The sequence below is a fragment of the Anarrhichthys ocellatus genome, unplaced genomic scaffold (assembly GCF_004355925.1).
Source record: "Anarrhichthys ocellatus isolate YVR2014 unplaced genomic scaffold, GSC_Weel_1.0 scaffold108, whole genome shotgun sequence".
Lineage (NCBI taxonomy): Eukaryota > Metazoa > Chordata > Actinopteri > Perciformes > Anarhichadidae > Anarrhichthys > Anarrhichthys ocellatus.
In genome coordinates this window covers 198,048-214,938 of record NW_022280138.1, presented here as the reverse complement: position 1 = coordinate 214,938, position 16,891 = coordinate 198,048, and the positions used below count along the sequence as shown (strand labels likewise).

Here is a 16,891-nt window from a genome sequence, read left to right as displayed (position 1 = left end):
AACATATTTAACTGAGACCTTAATCTTTAATTTGCTGCTGGTGCAACTATTCTAACATAACTCATGCCAGGGAAATACGGCAGAGTGAAAAGTGTGCCAACCAACCCCAGTCTCCCCAAAAATACTACTACCGAAAATAGTGCATTAGTAGGCATAGTTCTTGAGTAAATAAGTGTATTTCCTTTATAGGAAATAAACAGTACTGCTATGATCAAGACTTTCACCTGTAACTCATCCTAAACAAACCGTTATAATCGTAATAATACTTCTTTCACTTCCTATCCAGGACGAGTTCCGCAGGTAAACCCTGCGGTCAGCGGGATGCCGGTGTTGTGCTGTGATTTTCCGCCCCTTCCTATTGGTTTCGCCCAAACTGGCCGGTGCAGCAGCTCCTCATCCATTATCCCTCCACTGCTGCTGCTGATGGTGATGAGGAGGAGGATGCTCTGCAGCTCTGAATGAATCCACATTCAATGGCCCGCTGCTGGACGGCGCTATGAACGCATTGACTTTTTACAGTCCAGTGCCCGGAATTACTATGATTATGGATATCTTATATTTTCTATGGATAATGCCAACGGTACGGGCTGTCGAAGGTAAGCCGGTGTTCAACTATTCTTTGACTGTGGTTGACTGTGTGGGGACGGCGCGGCGCGCGGTCAGCGACAGGGACATTAACGCACAAAACACACCACAAAGATGAACCGCGTTTTACAACAGACTCCGACAGAAAATAAAGTGTTCGGGTGGAGCTCTGTTTAAACTCACTGAGCTGTGAAAGCCTGAGGCTGCAAACATGTCTGTAGGCTAGTCTGGAATTAATCTGCTTCTCTGGATTTGACTCTGTTTTTGAACATACAAGCCGCCGGAACATTCATCAGTGCAGTCGCGTTGTCTCGACTGGCCCGAATTGTATATCTTTTTTATTATGATAAATGTAATTGTTCACTTTGAGCTGGTTATGAAGTGTCTGTGTTTTTGTATAGGCTACTGGATTACATATGCATTAGGTTGTTAGATTTGGCCACATTAAGAGCACAGAAAGTCTATGTATAGCTCTTCACTGACCAATAGCTTAATAAATATATACAAAAAGCAACAATGGACAAAAGCATAAAGTTTATATACTGTATCAAACAAGAATACAATAGAGCAGGGGTATTCAATTAAAATTCCAAAAGGTCCAGATTGAGAAAATCTCCTCAGGCAAAGGTCCGAAACATTACAATAATATCTAACTTGCGCTATTTAGTGCCATATATATACACAGTATATTTATACATAGAAGTAGCCTAGTAGTAGTAACAACATCTCTGTGTAGTCAACTTTCAAATCAAATAAAGGACACATCACACATTATATTTTAACAATTATTATTCTCAGTTTTCAAATTTAACTGGATGGATTATGAATAATACATAGAAATACATAAATAAATGTTCTTCTCATTTCAAGTAAAATAATGGCTGGATTAAAGAATAAATTACATAACAGAAAGCTTTTGAAAAATGTGCATCTTAAAATAAAGTACTTCATTTTAGAAAAATGAATGAATATCACCGATTTGCCCTGCAGTTTAAAATTCACTTCATTCAGGTGTGAAGTGATGTCAATCAAAAAGCCACATTTTTCTCATATTCTAACAAGATAAATCAGTGAGCATGGACTTTATCTGTGGTTATTAAACCACTTGTTTCAGCTCTATTCTCTCTGTTAATATCATTGGACAGTGAACTAATGCGTTAGGATTCTGATCATATTGGGCTCTTAGGTTTATTTTCTGTGACTTCATTTCAGATGTGAGTGGGTATATTTGCTCAAAAGAGTTGTGCTTTACATTACTGCTTTTAATAATCGCCACGGTCTCTGAACATGTGAGACCTACTGGTTATAAACTGTCCGTGTGAAGAATTAACCTATAAGAGTCTGTTCATTCTTGGTTAAAGACTCTGGTCTCTCTGGTCTCGCGGACCACTTTTCTCTCGTCATGTGAAATAACTTCTCTGACTCACGTAATTATTCTCCTACTCTTCGTCCTCTCCTCGTCTCTCCCGTGTGTGTATCTCACTCGATTCAGGAAACTTGTCAGAATACTCATATTTGATTGGCTGAGCTGCATCACTTGATGTGATTTGCACCGCTGAACAAGTACCGTAAAGGCTGAAAAAGCTGCGCCGGTTAAAATAGAGCCGCTCCGTCAAAATTTAATAATTCTCAATTATCGGTTTTAGGTCCTGGGTCCGGATACAACGGTGTCTGGGTCCGGATCCGGACCGCGGTCCGCCTATTGGCGACCCCTGCAATAGTACAAAGAAATACATTATGGCTTATTAACGTAATAGCTTATTTTATATACCTACATGAAGTGGGTGATTATGTATTCTAGGCATACATGTCGATGGACATGCATTTATATAGAGCCTTTCTAGTCTTTCCAACCATTTATATGGCAGAGGCTGCCATGCAAGGTGCCACCAGCCCATCAACCTAAACCAAATGTCCATTCAAGCACACACGCACCAATTTGCCAACAATTTGGGAGCTATTTTGGATTCAGTATCTTACCCAAGGACATTTGCCAATGCTGTGTCTTAAACATTGTAAACATGAGTTTATGGTCTCAATCCCTAGTTTCAAGTCTTCTTCAATACAGCATGATGTTCATTTAGTCCATTTAGAGTCAAACAGACCATAAAGCAGGGTATGCTTTAGGGCGGGGCTACACAGTGATTGACAGGTCGCTACCACGGCTTTAACCCTTCCATAGTCCAAATATGGTCACTTCCGTTCACTGGTTGCAAATAACCAAGATGGCGACGGCCAAAACGCAGAACTCAAGGCTTCAGAAAGGCAGTCCACAAACCAATGGGTGATGTCATGATGACTACGTCCACTTCCTATGCCTTTCAGCAAGTCTATGGTTGAGATGTGTGATATCTAAGATAATATTGAGTTGCATAATGGGAAATGCAGGACGCAGTGTCTTGGTTCTTGACCCACACTAAAGACAAAATATTCAGGATAATTTGCTCCAACCTCATAGAAAAGCAATACTAAATTGCTAGAGTACTCTATTACAGTAAGACCTTGTAATGCAAGGAGCTGAATTTAAGATACATTCACAAAACATAGACAAAGTTAGAAATAGCTAGCAAAGAAACTATCTTGTAATTTCCTACTGAACATTGAGCATACCTTGGCCAGGATAAGAAAAAGGACATTGGGAGTATTTTTAGATGTGCTGCATGTCTGTCATCCCTAACATGCATTAACCCTGCTCTGCATCAGTGAACATGCAGATGACTCAGAGCTTAATAATGGAAGTAAAGTACTATAGAATAAAATAAGAAATAAAACACTACTGCTAGTGGTCCTGGTGTCATATGGAACTGAACTTCATTTAGTTACCTTGTTTCAAACTCTCAATGGGACTTTGTAACTTAAAACATATTAAAACACAAAGCTGCATAAAAAAAACTAAATCTCTATATGACTGCATCCAAGACATTTAAGGTTGTTAATGGGAAGTCTGGATGGTAATGTGATTGTGTGAGACTTCTCTCAGGCTGGAAGCCAAATTGTTTATTTGCCATCATCAGAGGACAGGCTGCTCCAGTGATGATGAATCGCTGCAGGGCTGGAAAGTTTTCTCAGTCAATGATTTAAAGCGTGATTTTATCGTGATGCTAACAGTGTATGTGCTCATATGCTTGTAAGCTCCTGTAACATCCAGTCATCCTCAAGCTTGATCTCCACTTTCTGCCAGGAGCCTGTTCTCTGGAAGCATCCTACACTCCAGTATTCTGCCAAAAATGTAGACACGTGGTCTTAATCTTAATCCTCCACCATACACAGATATTTTAGACAATAGCGTTCTTCAAAGTCTGTGGTAATAACGTGAAGTGGAACACCAACCAAATCCAGATCAGCCAACATCAGTGTTGCACCTCATTGTTGCTCTTGTGTCAGAATGGGAGCAAATCCCTGCAGCCAGGTTCCAACATCTGATGGAAAGCCTGAAATCAGAAGAGTGGAGGCTGTTATAGCAGCATCAATGGATGCTCATGGTGTCAGAATCATCTGTTCAGCTCCCAATTATGGCTGAAATGGCTGATGTCCACATACCTTTGGTCATTTAGTTTGTAACATCCCATAAAACAAACTATGTGCCAGATGTTTTGGGTCTTTTGACACCAACAAAATATAAAATCCGTCACAGATTTCGTAAATATGCAGGAAGAATGGTAAATGGACTGTATTTGTATAGCGCATTTCTAGTCTTCCGACCACTCAAAGCTCTTTAACACTACATGTCATCATTCACCCATTCATACTCTGATGACAGGGACTACCATGCAAGGACACATCGACACAGACAAGTGGAATCAGGGATCGAACCACTGATCTTCTGATTGAGGGACGAGGTTCTACCTTCTGAGCATACTTCCAAGAAGTGGAAGTAGTTCACTCCAGAAACTAACATACTGTTAATGATGCAATTTCAGGATTGAAGTGTTCTTGATGATGCTCCATGGTAACCTTCGATTCTGAAACGGGAAGCCAATATGCATTCTCTCTACTGTCCACCAGGGGGCGACTCCTCTGGTTGTATAGAAGTCTATGAGAAAATGACTCCACTTCTCTCTTGATTTATTACCTCAGTAAACATCGTAAACATGAGTTTATGGTCTCAATCTCTAGTTTCAAGTCTTCTTCAATACAGCATGATGTTCATTTAGTACATTATGGTCCATTTAGAGTCAAACAGACCATAAAAGAGGGGATGCTTTAGGGCGGGGCTACATTGTGATTGACAGGTCGCTACTACGCACCCTTCCATAGTCCAAATATGGTCTCTTCTGTTCACTGATTGCAAATAACCAAGATGGCGACAGCCAAAATGCCAAACTCGAGACTTCAAAACCATAGTCCACAAACCAATGGGTGATGTGACGATGACTATGTCCACTTCTTATATATACAGTCTACAGTTGGACCTGCTTTGGCTCTGCTGCCATCTTCCCATCACTTCCCTTTATGTAACCCCCCAAGACCTGACAGTTTCAGCCATGTCAAAGGAAATCCAGTCAGCACTGGTCCTTTATATGCTGCTTTTCTCTGCTCTGCTTCCACTCTCCTTTCATTCACACACACTCTGGCTCTTTTTTACCTGGTAGGGTACATTTAGCAGCAGCAGAGCACAGATGTTACCAAGTGCTCATCCAGCAGAGTATCATGCCTGCTAGTTGCCTCTCAGCGGGAGTTGTATTGCACGTAATTGCAGTGTTTTGTACCAACCTGTGCTGTTGCTGCCATACACACTCTGCTGTCTCTCCTCCACAAGCTCACACAGAGACAGTGCCGTGTGTGGTGCATGATTACTGTTTCTTTCAGAACAGGAAGACTTGTGATTAGATACAGTACATGGTACTAATTAGCCTTCAGGAGTAACGTTACAAAGTAAATAATATACAGTACGTCTATTTTCATTGAATTCCTATTTAATTGTTGGCCCTGTTGTTTGGACAATGCAGTTCAAGTTATATTATTATATATATCATTTGTTTTTATTTTCTTATTAATCTGAGTATTTTAGATTGTTCCATATGCTAATAGATTATGCAAAACATATGCATTCCTTTACAACAATAACTATTTCAAGTCCAACTGCATTTCTTTTCTGCGAAGGTACATTTTTGGGACCATTGATACAACAAACTACTTGATTGCCGACCAACATTGATAAAACACCTATCAAATTTGATAGGTGTTTTGATAGGTGTTACCAACATTGATAAAACACCTATCAAATTTGATAGGTGTTTTATCAATGTTGGTCGGCAATCAAGTAGTTTGTTGTATCAACATCTCAACAGGCTGAGCACTGTACTGTATTTGAACCAGCTTCTATATTTTCAGTGTTCTATTCCATATGACATGCTCTAGGCAGCAGATAGACTTGATTTTCATATTTCCATTATTATTCATATTTTCTTACACAAAATGTGAGAAGATTTGACATTTCAGTTATTATTTGGCCTTACTCAACCTAACATTTGTCCTCATCACTTTTTGTTGTTCTTGGAAAGAAGCCAGCCCGGTCTCAGTGGAATCAGTTACTTAAACCAATCAATATGCAGTGGTTGGAGCAGCACAGTGCTCTTTATCCTCTGGGAGCAGTGATAGAAAACACCGAGCATCATCCATGCCCTCAACAGCGCCTGACCCACTTCTTCAAAGGCTCGTGGTCGCTTCACCAAACTTGGGAACTTGATAACAGGATGTGTGTTAGCATGACAGAGAGACACTGCAGTGTTACGTCCACTGTGGAGCAGCTAGTCCATGAAATCTCTTCAGTGGGTTTAAGTGTTATTTGTGTCTAGTCTGTTTCTGACATGTCTATTTACATAACCACGTCATCTACATTTATTTTTTTTAAACATGGAATCAAATAAAAACATGCTAGGCTCCTGTCCTGGCACCATTTTAATCACCAACCTTGCTCAAAGCTTGTTGGATCTGTCATTTTGCATCATAGATGCATTTTTTCATCATGCACTACCTTGAGGTTCTACTGTATTTTACTCTCCTTCACCAACACTTAGTGGGATGGACAAATTAAAATAACATCAACTATAAATAAATGAATACATTTGCAAGCAAAGATTCACATTACACTCATATGGTGAACAGAATATTATTTTACTGTTAAGCACTTTATTATATTCATTTTTATTATTTTATTGCTGTAAAGTTCATCTAGACCAGGGGTCGGCAACCTTTACTATCCAAAGAGCCGTTTCGCCCTATTTTCCATCAAATAAAATGTGTCTGGAGCCACAAAAGCTATTTGATATCACAGCCTATAAAGTTTTGTATATAGTTATATTATATATATAAAAACTATAGTTTGTTGTATTTATGAAATTATAGAACAAGAATAAAGACAATGCTTGACATTTTATTGCCATTTTACCTGTGGGGTCTGCAAATCATGATTAGCCACCTGCAGGGAAAGGCGCCTGACAGCGACGTAATAGGATGTGATGCACATTTTAGTTGACAAAATATTAAAACATTTTTTATTTTCAGTGACAGCATCACCTCAAACTCCAAGATAGGAGGTGTTCCCCCTGAAAGATTGTCCACTGTGCAAAAAATTAATAAAAACTAAGCGTTATTTATTTCCATGTTATTTTTTGTCAAAGCCTGAGGCCATGTCCACACTACTCCATTTCTATTTGGAAACGCATATGTTCCACTACGTTTACACTGAGCATCCACACTACGCCGGAGTTTCCGAGCACCGAAAACGGAGGAGTTTGAAAACGCTCCCGAGGACAGATAAGTTTGAAAACTCCGGAGTTACCTCTTCGTAAATGCATAAGTTTAGAAACGATGACGTAGACACACGTGTTCGCTACTTGATTGGTTCTTAGCAGTCATGACGTGTCCTTCCGCATGCGGCTCTGGAGCCGCGGGTTGCCGAACCCTGGGTTAGACCCTTAGGAAGACGTTCTGGGATGGATGTAAAATGCCTTTGTCGGTGTAGTTGAGATCTGTAGTGAATTTGTGTCAGGCAGGAAATTAAGAGGGTCAGACTCCTAGGTACGAATAATCACTTTACATTTACAAAAAAGTTTACATTTAATAAGCCTCAAATGACCTCCGCTGAAGTTTTTTAAATGTTCATTCTATGTCTATCTCGCTTTATTGTAATGCTTTTCTTGTATGAAAGGTGCTATACAAATTAAATTGATTTTTATAATAATAATTATTACTATTATTATTATTATAACAACAACATGAAACACTGGGCCATCAGTGGGATATAAAAGTGACATTAAGAATATAATGACTTAATCTAAATCAAAAGGACTTCAGCCACCAGGGGACACCCAACTTTAGTCACACTTCTGGTTATATTTCCCCGAAGGAAGGAGGCTGAAGTACTTCAGAGCATTTCCCCAACAAGACACAGACTGTGAACTCACTGACGCATAACTTTTTGTGAAGCATAAATCCATTGAAGCGGGTTCTCTTTCCCCAGGAGATCAGTAGACTTAGTCCATGTGACATCTGCTCAATCAGTCTCTGCACTGACGGTGCTATCCAGCAGTCCAATGCCTTGACAAGAGAAAGTGGAGTTATCAGAGCTCGACAGTATTAGACAGCAAAAAAAAATGTAGCATCAGAATATTGTTACTATATTTAGAAGCTTTTCCAATTACATGTCATTTAAAGTTACAGGAGTTTGAAAAACACATTTTGTCATTCTTGCAAAGTGACGTGTGCACACTCAAAGCCCTACACACTCAGAACATGATCCATCAACATCACAAATGATTCTTTTACAGTAGAAGAAAGAGATGAGAAAGAACTCCTGTGGGTTTTAAGACATTCACACATAGAATTCATCTCTCTCACAATGTATTAACAGGACTCATGTTCATCATGGAGTGCTGATGTCTTCAGAAAGTAATACCTGAAGTACTCGCTCCATTTCATAAAACGATCCCAACTCAAGGTCCACTCACAAGCTTTTTCCACCGATGTTATCAGTGGATGTTTGCTCAGTTGTCATGGAGATGGATCTTTTGACATGTAAGCTCAGTAGCTATTATGATTCCATCCATAGTGCTCTCCAGACTTCTCGTCCATGTTGACTCAAAAGTTTAAGCTTCAAATTTCAAATTAATTTTGACAAAACAATCCCAACTGAATGTCCACACAGATGCTTTTTTGCTGTGCATTAACTGTATCAGAGTTTCCATTAGCAGATGGAGTTTGGAATGCTTTAATGTAAAGGAGAATAATAATATAATAATGTAAACTAAAAGAGTAATTTCTCAACATTGCAATGTGAAAATGTGGTGCGGGAATACAGAAACCCTGCAATCCTTCTAAACAGTGCCCATGTCCAGTCCAAACAACAACAACCTATCCCGATGGAGAACGTCTGAAGGGCTAGCATTAACTACACTAATAGTTGAATCGGACCCACAACATTAGCTGTTGTGGCTAGCATAACGTATACGTTAGCAAGTTCATATCAGCTACATTTCTATCGTCATCATATCCCAGCTGATGGGCGATCAGAAGCCATATGTTCATTTGGCTATTAGTTGTTGAGAATAGGACCGCCCATTGTTCCAAAGGCCTATTATTCTAAAAGACCAATAGTCCGAAAAAAATGTGTTGTTAAGCTCATTGCTGCATATTTTCAGAGAAGAGTAATAATGATTACAGCGGCCATTTTTGAGGATGTCGGTTGTACTAAGTTGTAAGCTGTTGCTGAAGTATTATTATTTTGTATACATTAATAATTCATCCAAACTCTACCCAAGAAGATGGACAGACAGAAACTGATTTTGCACAGATGAAGGTTTATTCTTTGTCAGAAAGGTGTTCGTTACTGGAGAGTAGGGATGAACAATATGAGAAAATAATGTACTTTTTTTAGAATAATATTGCAAGTATGGAATAAAAAAAAAATTATATTTTGTATTAGCAATAAACCTATTCTATAGCAGAACCAACACAACATTGGATACACTCAACATAAACTGGTCTTTCTAAGCCAGGCCTCGTATTCTGATTCATTGTTATGAATAACATATTGTTATTTACCTACTGAACTGTAAAAACCTTCAATCACAGTAGAATATAATATAATCATCATGACTTAGCTTAAATAAAATCTGAACAAATAGCTACAAAGCACAGCAGAACAGCCAGGAGTGAATGTTAACCTTTAAAATAAAAATATAAATCTTACTGATCTCCAGTCAGTTACAGTAACAAATCACACAAACTAAAGGGCAGAAATATCTCAACACCTGACTATAGCTCTGCCATTGATAACTTAAAGGTCATGTGAACATGTTGATATAACTTTTGAATAAAATCTCAACAACCCCCTCTCCCTTAACGCAGCAGAGGCCCAGTGTGAACATTCATTTAAATATTAAATAATACATGAATATTACTGATCTACAGTCAGTAACAGTTTTGTAATAAATCACACAAATCTCAGACCGACATCAATTCATTGCAATAAACAACTGTAAATCCTCCACCTCCCCAGTCACCCATGGTGTCCCCCAAGGTTCCGTGCTTGGTCCCCTCCTCTTCATCATTTACATCCTTCCCCTTGGACAAATCATCCGTCGTCATGGTCTCAACTTCCACTGCTACGCTGACGACACCCAACTCTACTTCTCCACCAAGACCATCATCTCCGTCACCCACTCCACTCTCACAACCTGTCTCACTGATATAAAATCATGGATGCAACAGAACTTTCTCAAACTCAACTGCAACAAATCTGAAATACTCATCGGCCCCAACTCCCTCACCCGTTCAGCCCAGCCCTTCTCCCTCAACATTGATGGCTCCATCGTCACCCCCTCCACCCAGGTCCGCAACCTTGGTATCATCCTCGACCCCACCCTCTCTTTTCTACCCCACGCCAACCACATCACCAAGACTGCCTTCTTTCACCTCAGGAACATTGCACGCCTCCGACCCTCCCTGTCCTCTGCCGCCACCGAAATTCTCATCCATGCCCTCATAACCTCCAGACTCGACTACTGCAACAGTATCCTCTATGGTTCTCCCAACAAAATCCTCAATAAACTCCAATATGTTCAGAACTCTGCCGCTCGACTGCTCACTTCCACCCGCCTCTATGAACACATCACCCCGGTCCTTCGCAACCTCCACTGGCTCCCGATCAAATACAGAATAGACTTCAAAATACTACTCACCACCTACAAAGCCCTAAACAACCTGGCCCCTCCCTACCCTTCAGACCTCCTCCCCCTCCACGCCCCAACCCGTTGCCTCAGGTCCGCCGGTGCAAACACTCTGAAGACCATCAGGACCAAGCGCCGGACCTGGGGTGACAGGGCCTTCTCAGCTGCTGCACCTCCCCTCTAGAACGCCCTCCCCATCCACATCCGTGAGGCTCCCTCCCTATCATCATTCAAACAAGCCCTCAAAATCCACCTCTTCAAACTCGCCTTCACCTGCTAACCCCTGCAAGCTACCCTCCACTACATGACCCATTCAGCACAGCTTCTCCAGTCATTCTTTTTATTTTTTAGTGTTTGTTTGTTTGTTCCGTTTGTCTCTGCCTTGTAAAGCGTCTTTGGGTATCTTGAAAAGCGCTATAGAAAATTTATATATTATTATTATTATTATTAGGAGCACACTGACTTTGGTTCCACACTTTGTTCTGAGTTATTCCCCTAAAGAGCTAGCTTTGCAATTTCAAAATAGCGTTGTGTTATGTATTCATGAATTCATCTTTCAGCTCCACTGGAGAGTGGTAGGGCAGAGCCAAGCACCCATGGACTGCTTTGATTTTTTATCTCTTGCGTCCTCTCTTTTTTCTCTATTTTCTGTTTACTTTTTTAATCATGTCGCGTGGTGAATCCCACTGTGTGCTGCTGATGGCATCGAGGCCAGCAGGCAACTTGAAGTACATATGCTACAGTATCTGTTCAGTGAGAGGAAAGTACACCGTGCCCACTAAGGTTCTCCTCGGAGCTCACCATCTGGAGAAATGATCACGGAAAATTAGTAATTTTTTTAGTTTATATTTTTTTCAATGTAGTCCAGGGCCCCGTTCCTCGTACGTGGCTAACTGAGTTAGCCGGATAATTTTCAGGATAAGATGACATAGATCAGGCTATTCGGTTCCACGAAGCAAGTTTCAAGTGTCAAAAAATGGCAGTTCCTGTCATATACAGTAGTCTAATGTGCTTGCGCATATACTGGGGTTTATACGGGAGTTCCGGAAATGCATGTAAAGTGAGACACACGGTGATCCATTAAAACCAGCTGAGCAAACTAAGAAGCCTCTATTGCATTAATGTACAGCTCCCTTCCTCAGAGATCCCACTGATGAAGGAGGATATTAGTTAGATTAGCGTTTGATAGGGAGAGAGTTCTTCCACATCGCCAAGATCCGTTATCACATCATGATGACTTCCTATACGAGCGCTATCCATTCTGCCGTCAAGGAATCATTTATTTATAAGACCTTCTGGAGCCATACATTGAACACCACACGCCCAGCCGAGCATTGACTGTCTTTAATTACTTATTCTGAAAGAGTTGAGATAATTATTTTCGCTATAAGATCTCATTGGATGATGCATTCATTAAGCCTACTGCCAGCAGGCACATTTAAAGACATATAATCTGATTGATTGGGGTGATGAGGCATTAAAATGAGCCTATACATTTCCCAACACTTACGCATTTAATTAACTTGTCTGTGATATTTTGCGTGCTTCTTGTCTAGCCCTCGCAGCGGTGGCAGTGTTTACCTTAGACTTGTCTTAGAAAAGGTGGTTGCTAACAAGTGGCTAAATGAGACGCCGTCACATTGACTAGTCAGCCTTACAGCCTCAATGTATAGTCATGCACCATGTAGTTTAGGACAGAGGTCTTCAACAGGGGGTCCGCGGAGGTAGTGCAGGGGGTCCGCAAAATCTTTGGTTGATTAGACAATTAAAAAAAATATATATATTTTTTCTCTAAACATGAATGTCCATTATTTTAATAGTTCAGTATTGTATGAAAGATAACAGGTATCTTTATGCATGGCAGTGGCACTAATAGGCCATCACTCATTTTCATTTCCACATTTATGTTTAAAATAAAAGCTTCAATTTGAATAGCTTGTATGCATGATTATCATGCAACTGAAGCTTTATTTTCCTCTGGACACACAACAGGCAGAATAAGCACAGGGAAACAGCGGCAGGATCTCGTGGTCGGGGACAGAAGACTGAGTGAGTTACCGGGGCAGAGGCAAGGCGGGGTAGTCCAAAACAAGCAGGGTCGATAACAGGGAATCAGTCCCAGGGGGTACGTGAGAAAGTCTTGCATGGAAGCGGAGAACGATCTGGCAGTGAGTTTGTGTGACTGGGGTCTAAATAGTGGAAGCAACAGAGTGAGCAGGTGAGAGTGATGAGCTGATGAGGTGGGTGTGACTGGCAGGTGCACTGAATAAACTGATTAGGTGAGTGAGAGATGGAAAAAACAGGATAATGGTGGCAGAGCTGTGACAGTAATAAGCCAAAAACTAATGGAAAAATCCCTTTGGCTTTATCTCGAGGGAACCGATGCTAACTTCCTGTTGGACTATAAAAATGCGTCCTCCCTGCAGCACTCTATAGAAGTGCACTAAACATAATAGGAGAGAAAAGATGAATGTTCATTGTAACTAGGCTTTGGGGCAGATTTTAGTCTCATATCCATTTTTGAGATGTCTCTATAACTATAACCTTTGACTTACATCTTCTGTCACTGAGCTGTCAGTTACCCAAAGAAAAAATTGAATATCTTTGATATCACAGCACTGTTCTGCACTGTTATTTGCACGTGCAGGTAGTTCTTATTTTCAACAGTCTTTACTATGTAAACATCTGAGCATCCATAGTTTAGACTTGCACAAATGTGAAGAAATATATCATACTTTCAATTCAATATAATATAACAATATAATATATAGCCAAATATTACAAGACACAAATTTGCCTCAGATAACTTTACAATTTGTACAACATACAAAATCCTCTGTCCTTGGGCCCTTGCATCAGAAAAGGAAAGAAACCTCCGGTAGAGCAACGGAGGATAGATCGCTCTAACAGGATGGGCAATAGTGCAATAAATGTCATGTGTACAGACTGAACAACATAAAGAATTACATTATAAATGAGACATTTAATTAGAATCGTAATAGCAATAGTAGCAGTTATAAGCAGAAATGATAACTACTAATAATAACAGCAGCAGTGGATATAATAGATTAATAATGATACTATAAGCAGTAGTAGTTCTAATAGTAGTAGACTTGTGATAATAATAATAATAATAGTAGCAGCGGGTGTCAGCAGGGCCACGGCAGCAGGCACAACCTCGCTCCAGTTATTACCACGATCCATGGAAACCTGCGAGGGGCCATATCCTTTCAAGTCTTCGCAATGTTTGCTTAAATTTGCGGGTTTGAGGGTTATACCATGGAGTAAACCTCCTTTGTTTTACTTTCTTCTTTTTTAGAGGAGCCTGTAGCACTATCGACAAGATCATCAACCTGGGACGGACTAAAGTTAGCACAGGAGTCCTCTGTTATATTGAGGCATGGTATTGAATTAAATGCCAACTGAATCACTTCCTTAATCAACGTCGACATGAATATTAAAATCACCAAAAGTAAACTTGATAAAAACTCAGATCAGACCTGGGGCACGTTCATAGTAGCCTGTAACATTGTGTAAGAACAATTCATTTCTAGTATATTTCTTTTACATCTTCATTTAGGCAGTTCAAAATTGTTTGTTTTATATAACAATTTATTGTCACTATGAACACCACCGGATGAAGAATATTGACTGGGTATTGTTTGTTTGTGTCTTTATTAAGCTTTACTTGGTCTTGTATTAGACTTGATTAGACGTGGACGTTTCATGGGCTCGGATTTAGTGGTCTTAAATACAGCCCTTCTGCATGTACCCAGACAGTTTAAAGCACTAAAATACACTTACAAATTTAAATTAACAACAACAATAGTTAGATTTAAGAAATGCATTACATGTTGGAATATTACCAATTATTTTATTCACCATTTTACTTAACAGCTTGAAAATCAGGCAGAGAGACCAATTCTCTCAGTTTCAAGTGTGTTCAGAGGCTTTTCCACATGAGGGGAGCAGAGCACATAAAAGTTTTCTCTCTCAGTTCAGTCTGTGCATTTGGAACAAAAAACTGACTATAACTATCGTCAGATTTCTGTGCAATCAAAGTGTAAATGTATGATGGGAGTTTGCCCAGAATGACTTTATAAATGAACAGGTATCAAGGAGCGAGCCCTGGTCAGAGACGGCCAACTTCAGTCTCAGCTGTTTTAGATTAACAACCTAAGGTTTAAAAGAAAGGCAGTCATCAATGAGACAACTTCTAACTTCTTTCCCTGAGCAGTAATGATATCCTCAGTGTTCACAGGCTTATTCCTAGCATAGCTTCCTAGCATAACTGTATTGCTGTAGTTTTAGCTGCATTTAAAGCCAGCTTTAGATGTGAAAGCTGAATCTGAATAAGATTCAAAACAACTTGCAATTTGGCCACATTCTCCATAATGGATGAACCAGCGCAATATATCACTGTATCATCAGCATAAAAATAATGGCTGGCACCATCCACACTTTGACCTAAACCATTATTATTGATAAAAAACAGCGGACCTGTGACAGAACCCTGGGGTACACCATTACAAATGTTAAGCCAGTTAGAGATGAGCCCATAAGCTGGGACATATTGTGACCTTTCTGATATGTAATTCATAAACCACCTGATATATATCATTCAACCTCTGTTTCACAATAAAATGGTTAACAATATCAAAAGCTTTGGACAGGTCAATGCATAGAGCCAATATGCCAATGATATTGTTCACCACCTTCATTGCCGCAGTAAAAGTGCTGTATTGCTTTCCAAAGCTTTTAGAGAGGTAGCACAAGGTAACCAGTGTTGGGATCTGGCAGGAGCGTGTTTAGTTTTTAGCAAGAATGAAAACTAAATCATTGATATCAATAAAAGTATTAATATCAATAGGATTATTAACATATATAAACACTAGCCCTATTTTTAGGCCTCTGCTCGAAAATGGCATATCCATACTAAAGTGACCAGAGTACACGGCAAGTGTGTATGAAATAATATGAAAAATGACATAAATGTGCGTGAGTGGGTTAGTTTAATAAGAAAAAGAAAGCACTCTAAACAAGACAAATCCTCACTGCAGCAGTAAAGTACAGTAACTTTAACTTTATCACACAGAAACCCAACTGGTGAACTCAGACTCGGCAGTTGAGTTATGGGACCTTTAACTAATAAAGTACAGTTTACTGACTTTACTCGCGGTGGCGGAACAACACCATTACAGCCTCTGCTCGAAAATGGCATACCCATACTAAAGTGACCAGAGTTCTGTAACTACAAGGTCTATTTTAATAATTTTTGATGCTATAATCAGATAACACTTTGAGATTGTTCAGATGGGTAAATATTGTGTATATGTTGCTAGTTAATATAGTACATGAAGATATTACACAGCTCAAATTGAAAATATTCAGGTTCGCCTGAAAAAAAACCACTTTTATTGATATTGTGTTTTTGAAATAATGCAGCTGGCTGCCTCAAAACTCTCCCAAATCATAGCATAACCTATGTATGTACGATCAGTAGTCGTAGAATAACGTTTGGCTGGGATAAAGTGAAGAATAAGAGGCTTTAGTACAGAGAGGTCACGCGAGGTCGTCATTCTGGAACCAGCTGTTGCAGCTCTTACATTGTACTTTTATATACTATATAACCATATATTTCACTTTTTTATCACTCATATTATTCAATACATCCAAATACAGCTGTTTAGAATAATTTTGAGAGCCAGGGTGCTGTCAGAGCCTGTCTCTGGCTCTCATCCATAGGATTTTCTCAGTTGATGTGTGTGTATGGGGCTCTAGCTCAGCCTATCATCAGTCGATTTCAGTCAATGAGCCTGCCTTCGACGTGTCAGAGTCTCAGGAAGGCGGGCGTCGAAGCGAGTGTTGATTGACAGAAGTTTCAGCGAGGAAAGTTGCAAGAAGTGCCACGTATCCCCGAGCGTAAAATTCCATTGGCCGAAAGTCTGACCGCTCGCCCATGGTGGATTGACCCCCCTTCTTCAGGAAACAGCTCGGCAGCAAACAGGATGCAGTTGCCAACAATGATGGTAGCTCTGAACCAGATCATTTTCGATGTTATTGTCATAATTTTTCATAAAACGTGACCAAAAACCAACGATTTTTTCCGGTGAAGGGCAGTGCCATGGTACCGT

General features: G+C 39.9%; 1 protein-coding gene across 3 annotated transcripts in view; it reads left to right on the top strand.

Moving 5' to 3' along the window:
* Nucleotides 1–418: 418 nt before the first annotated feature.
* Nucleotides 419–16,891, top strand: part of LOC116399308 (ephrin type-B receptor 2-like) — a 45,805-nt gene continuing 29,332 nt past the window's right edge. For all 3 annotated transcript variants that reach the window (XM_031876378.1, XM_031876377.1, XM_031876379.1), the window contains exon 1: nucleotides 419–596. In XM_031876378.1, coding sequence (XP_031732238.1) covers nucleotides 497–596 — 100 coding nt within the window. In that variant the 5' untranslated portion in view covers nucleotides 419–496. The remainder of the gene's footprint in view (nucleotides 597–16,891) is intronic.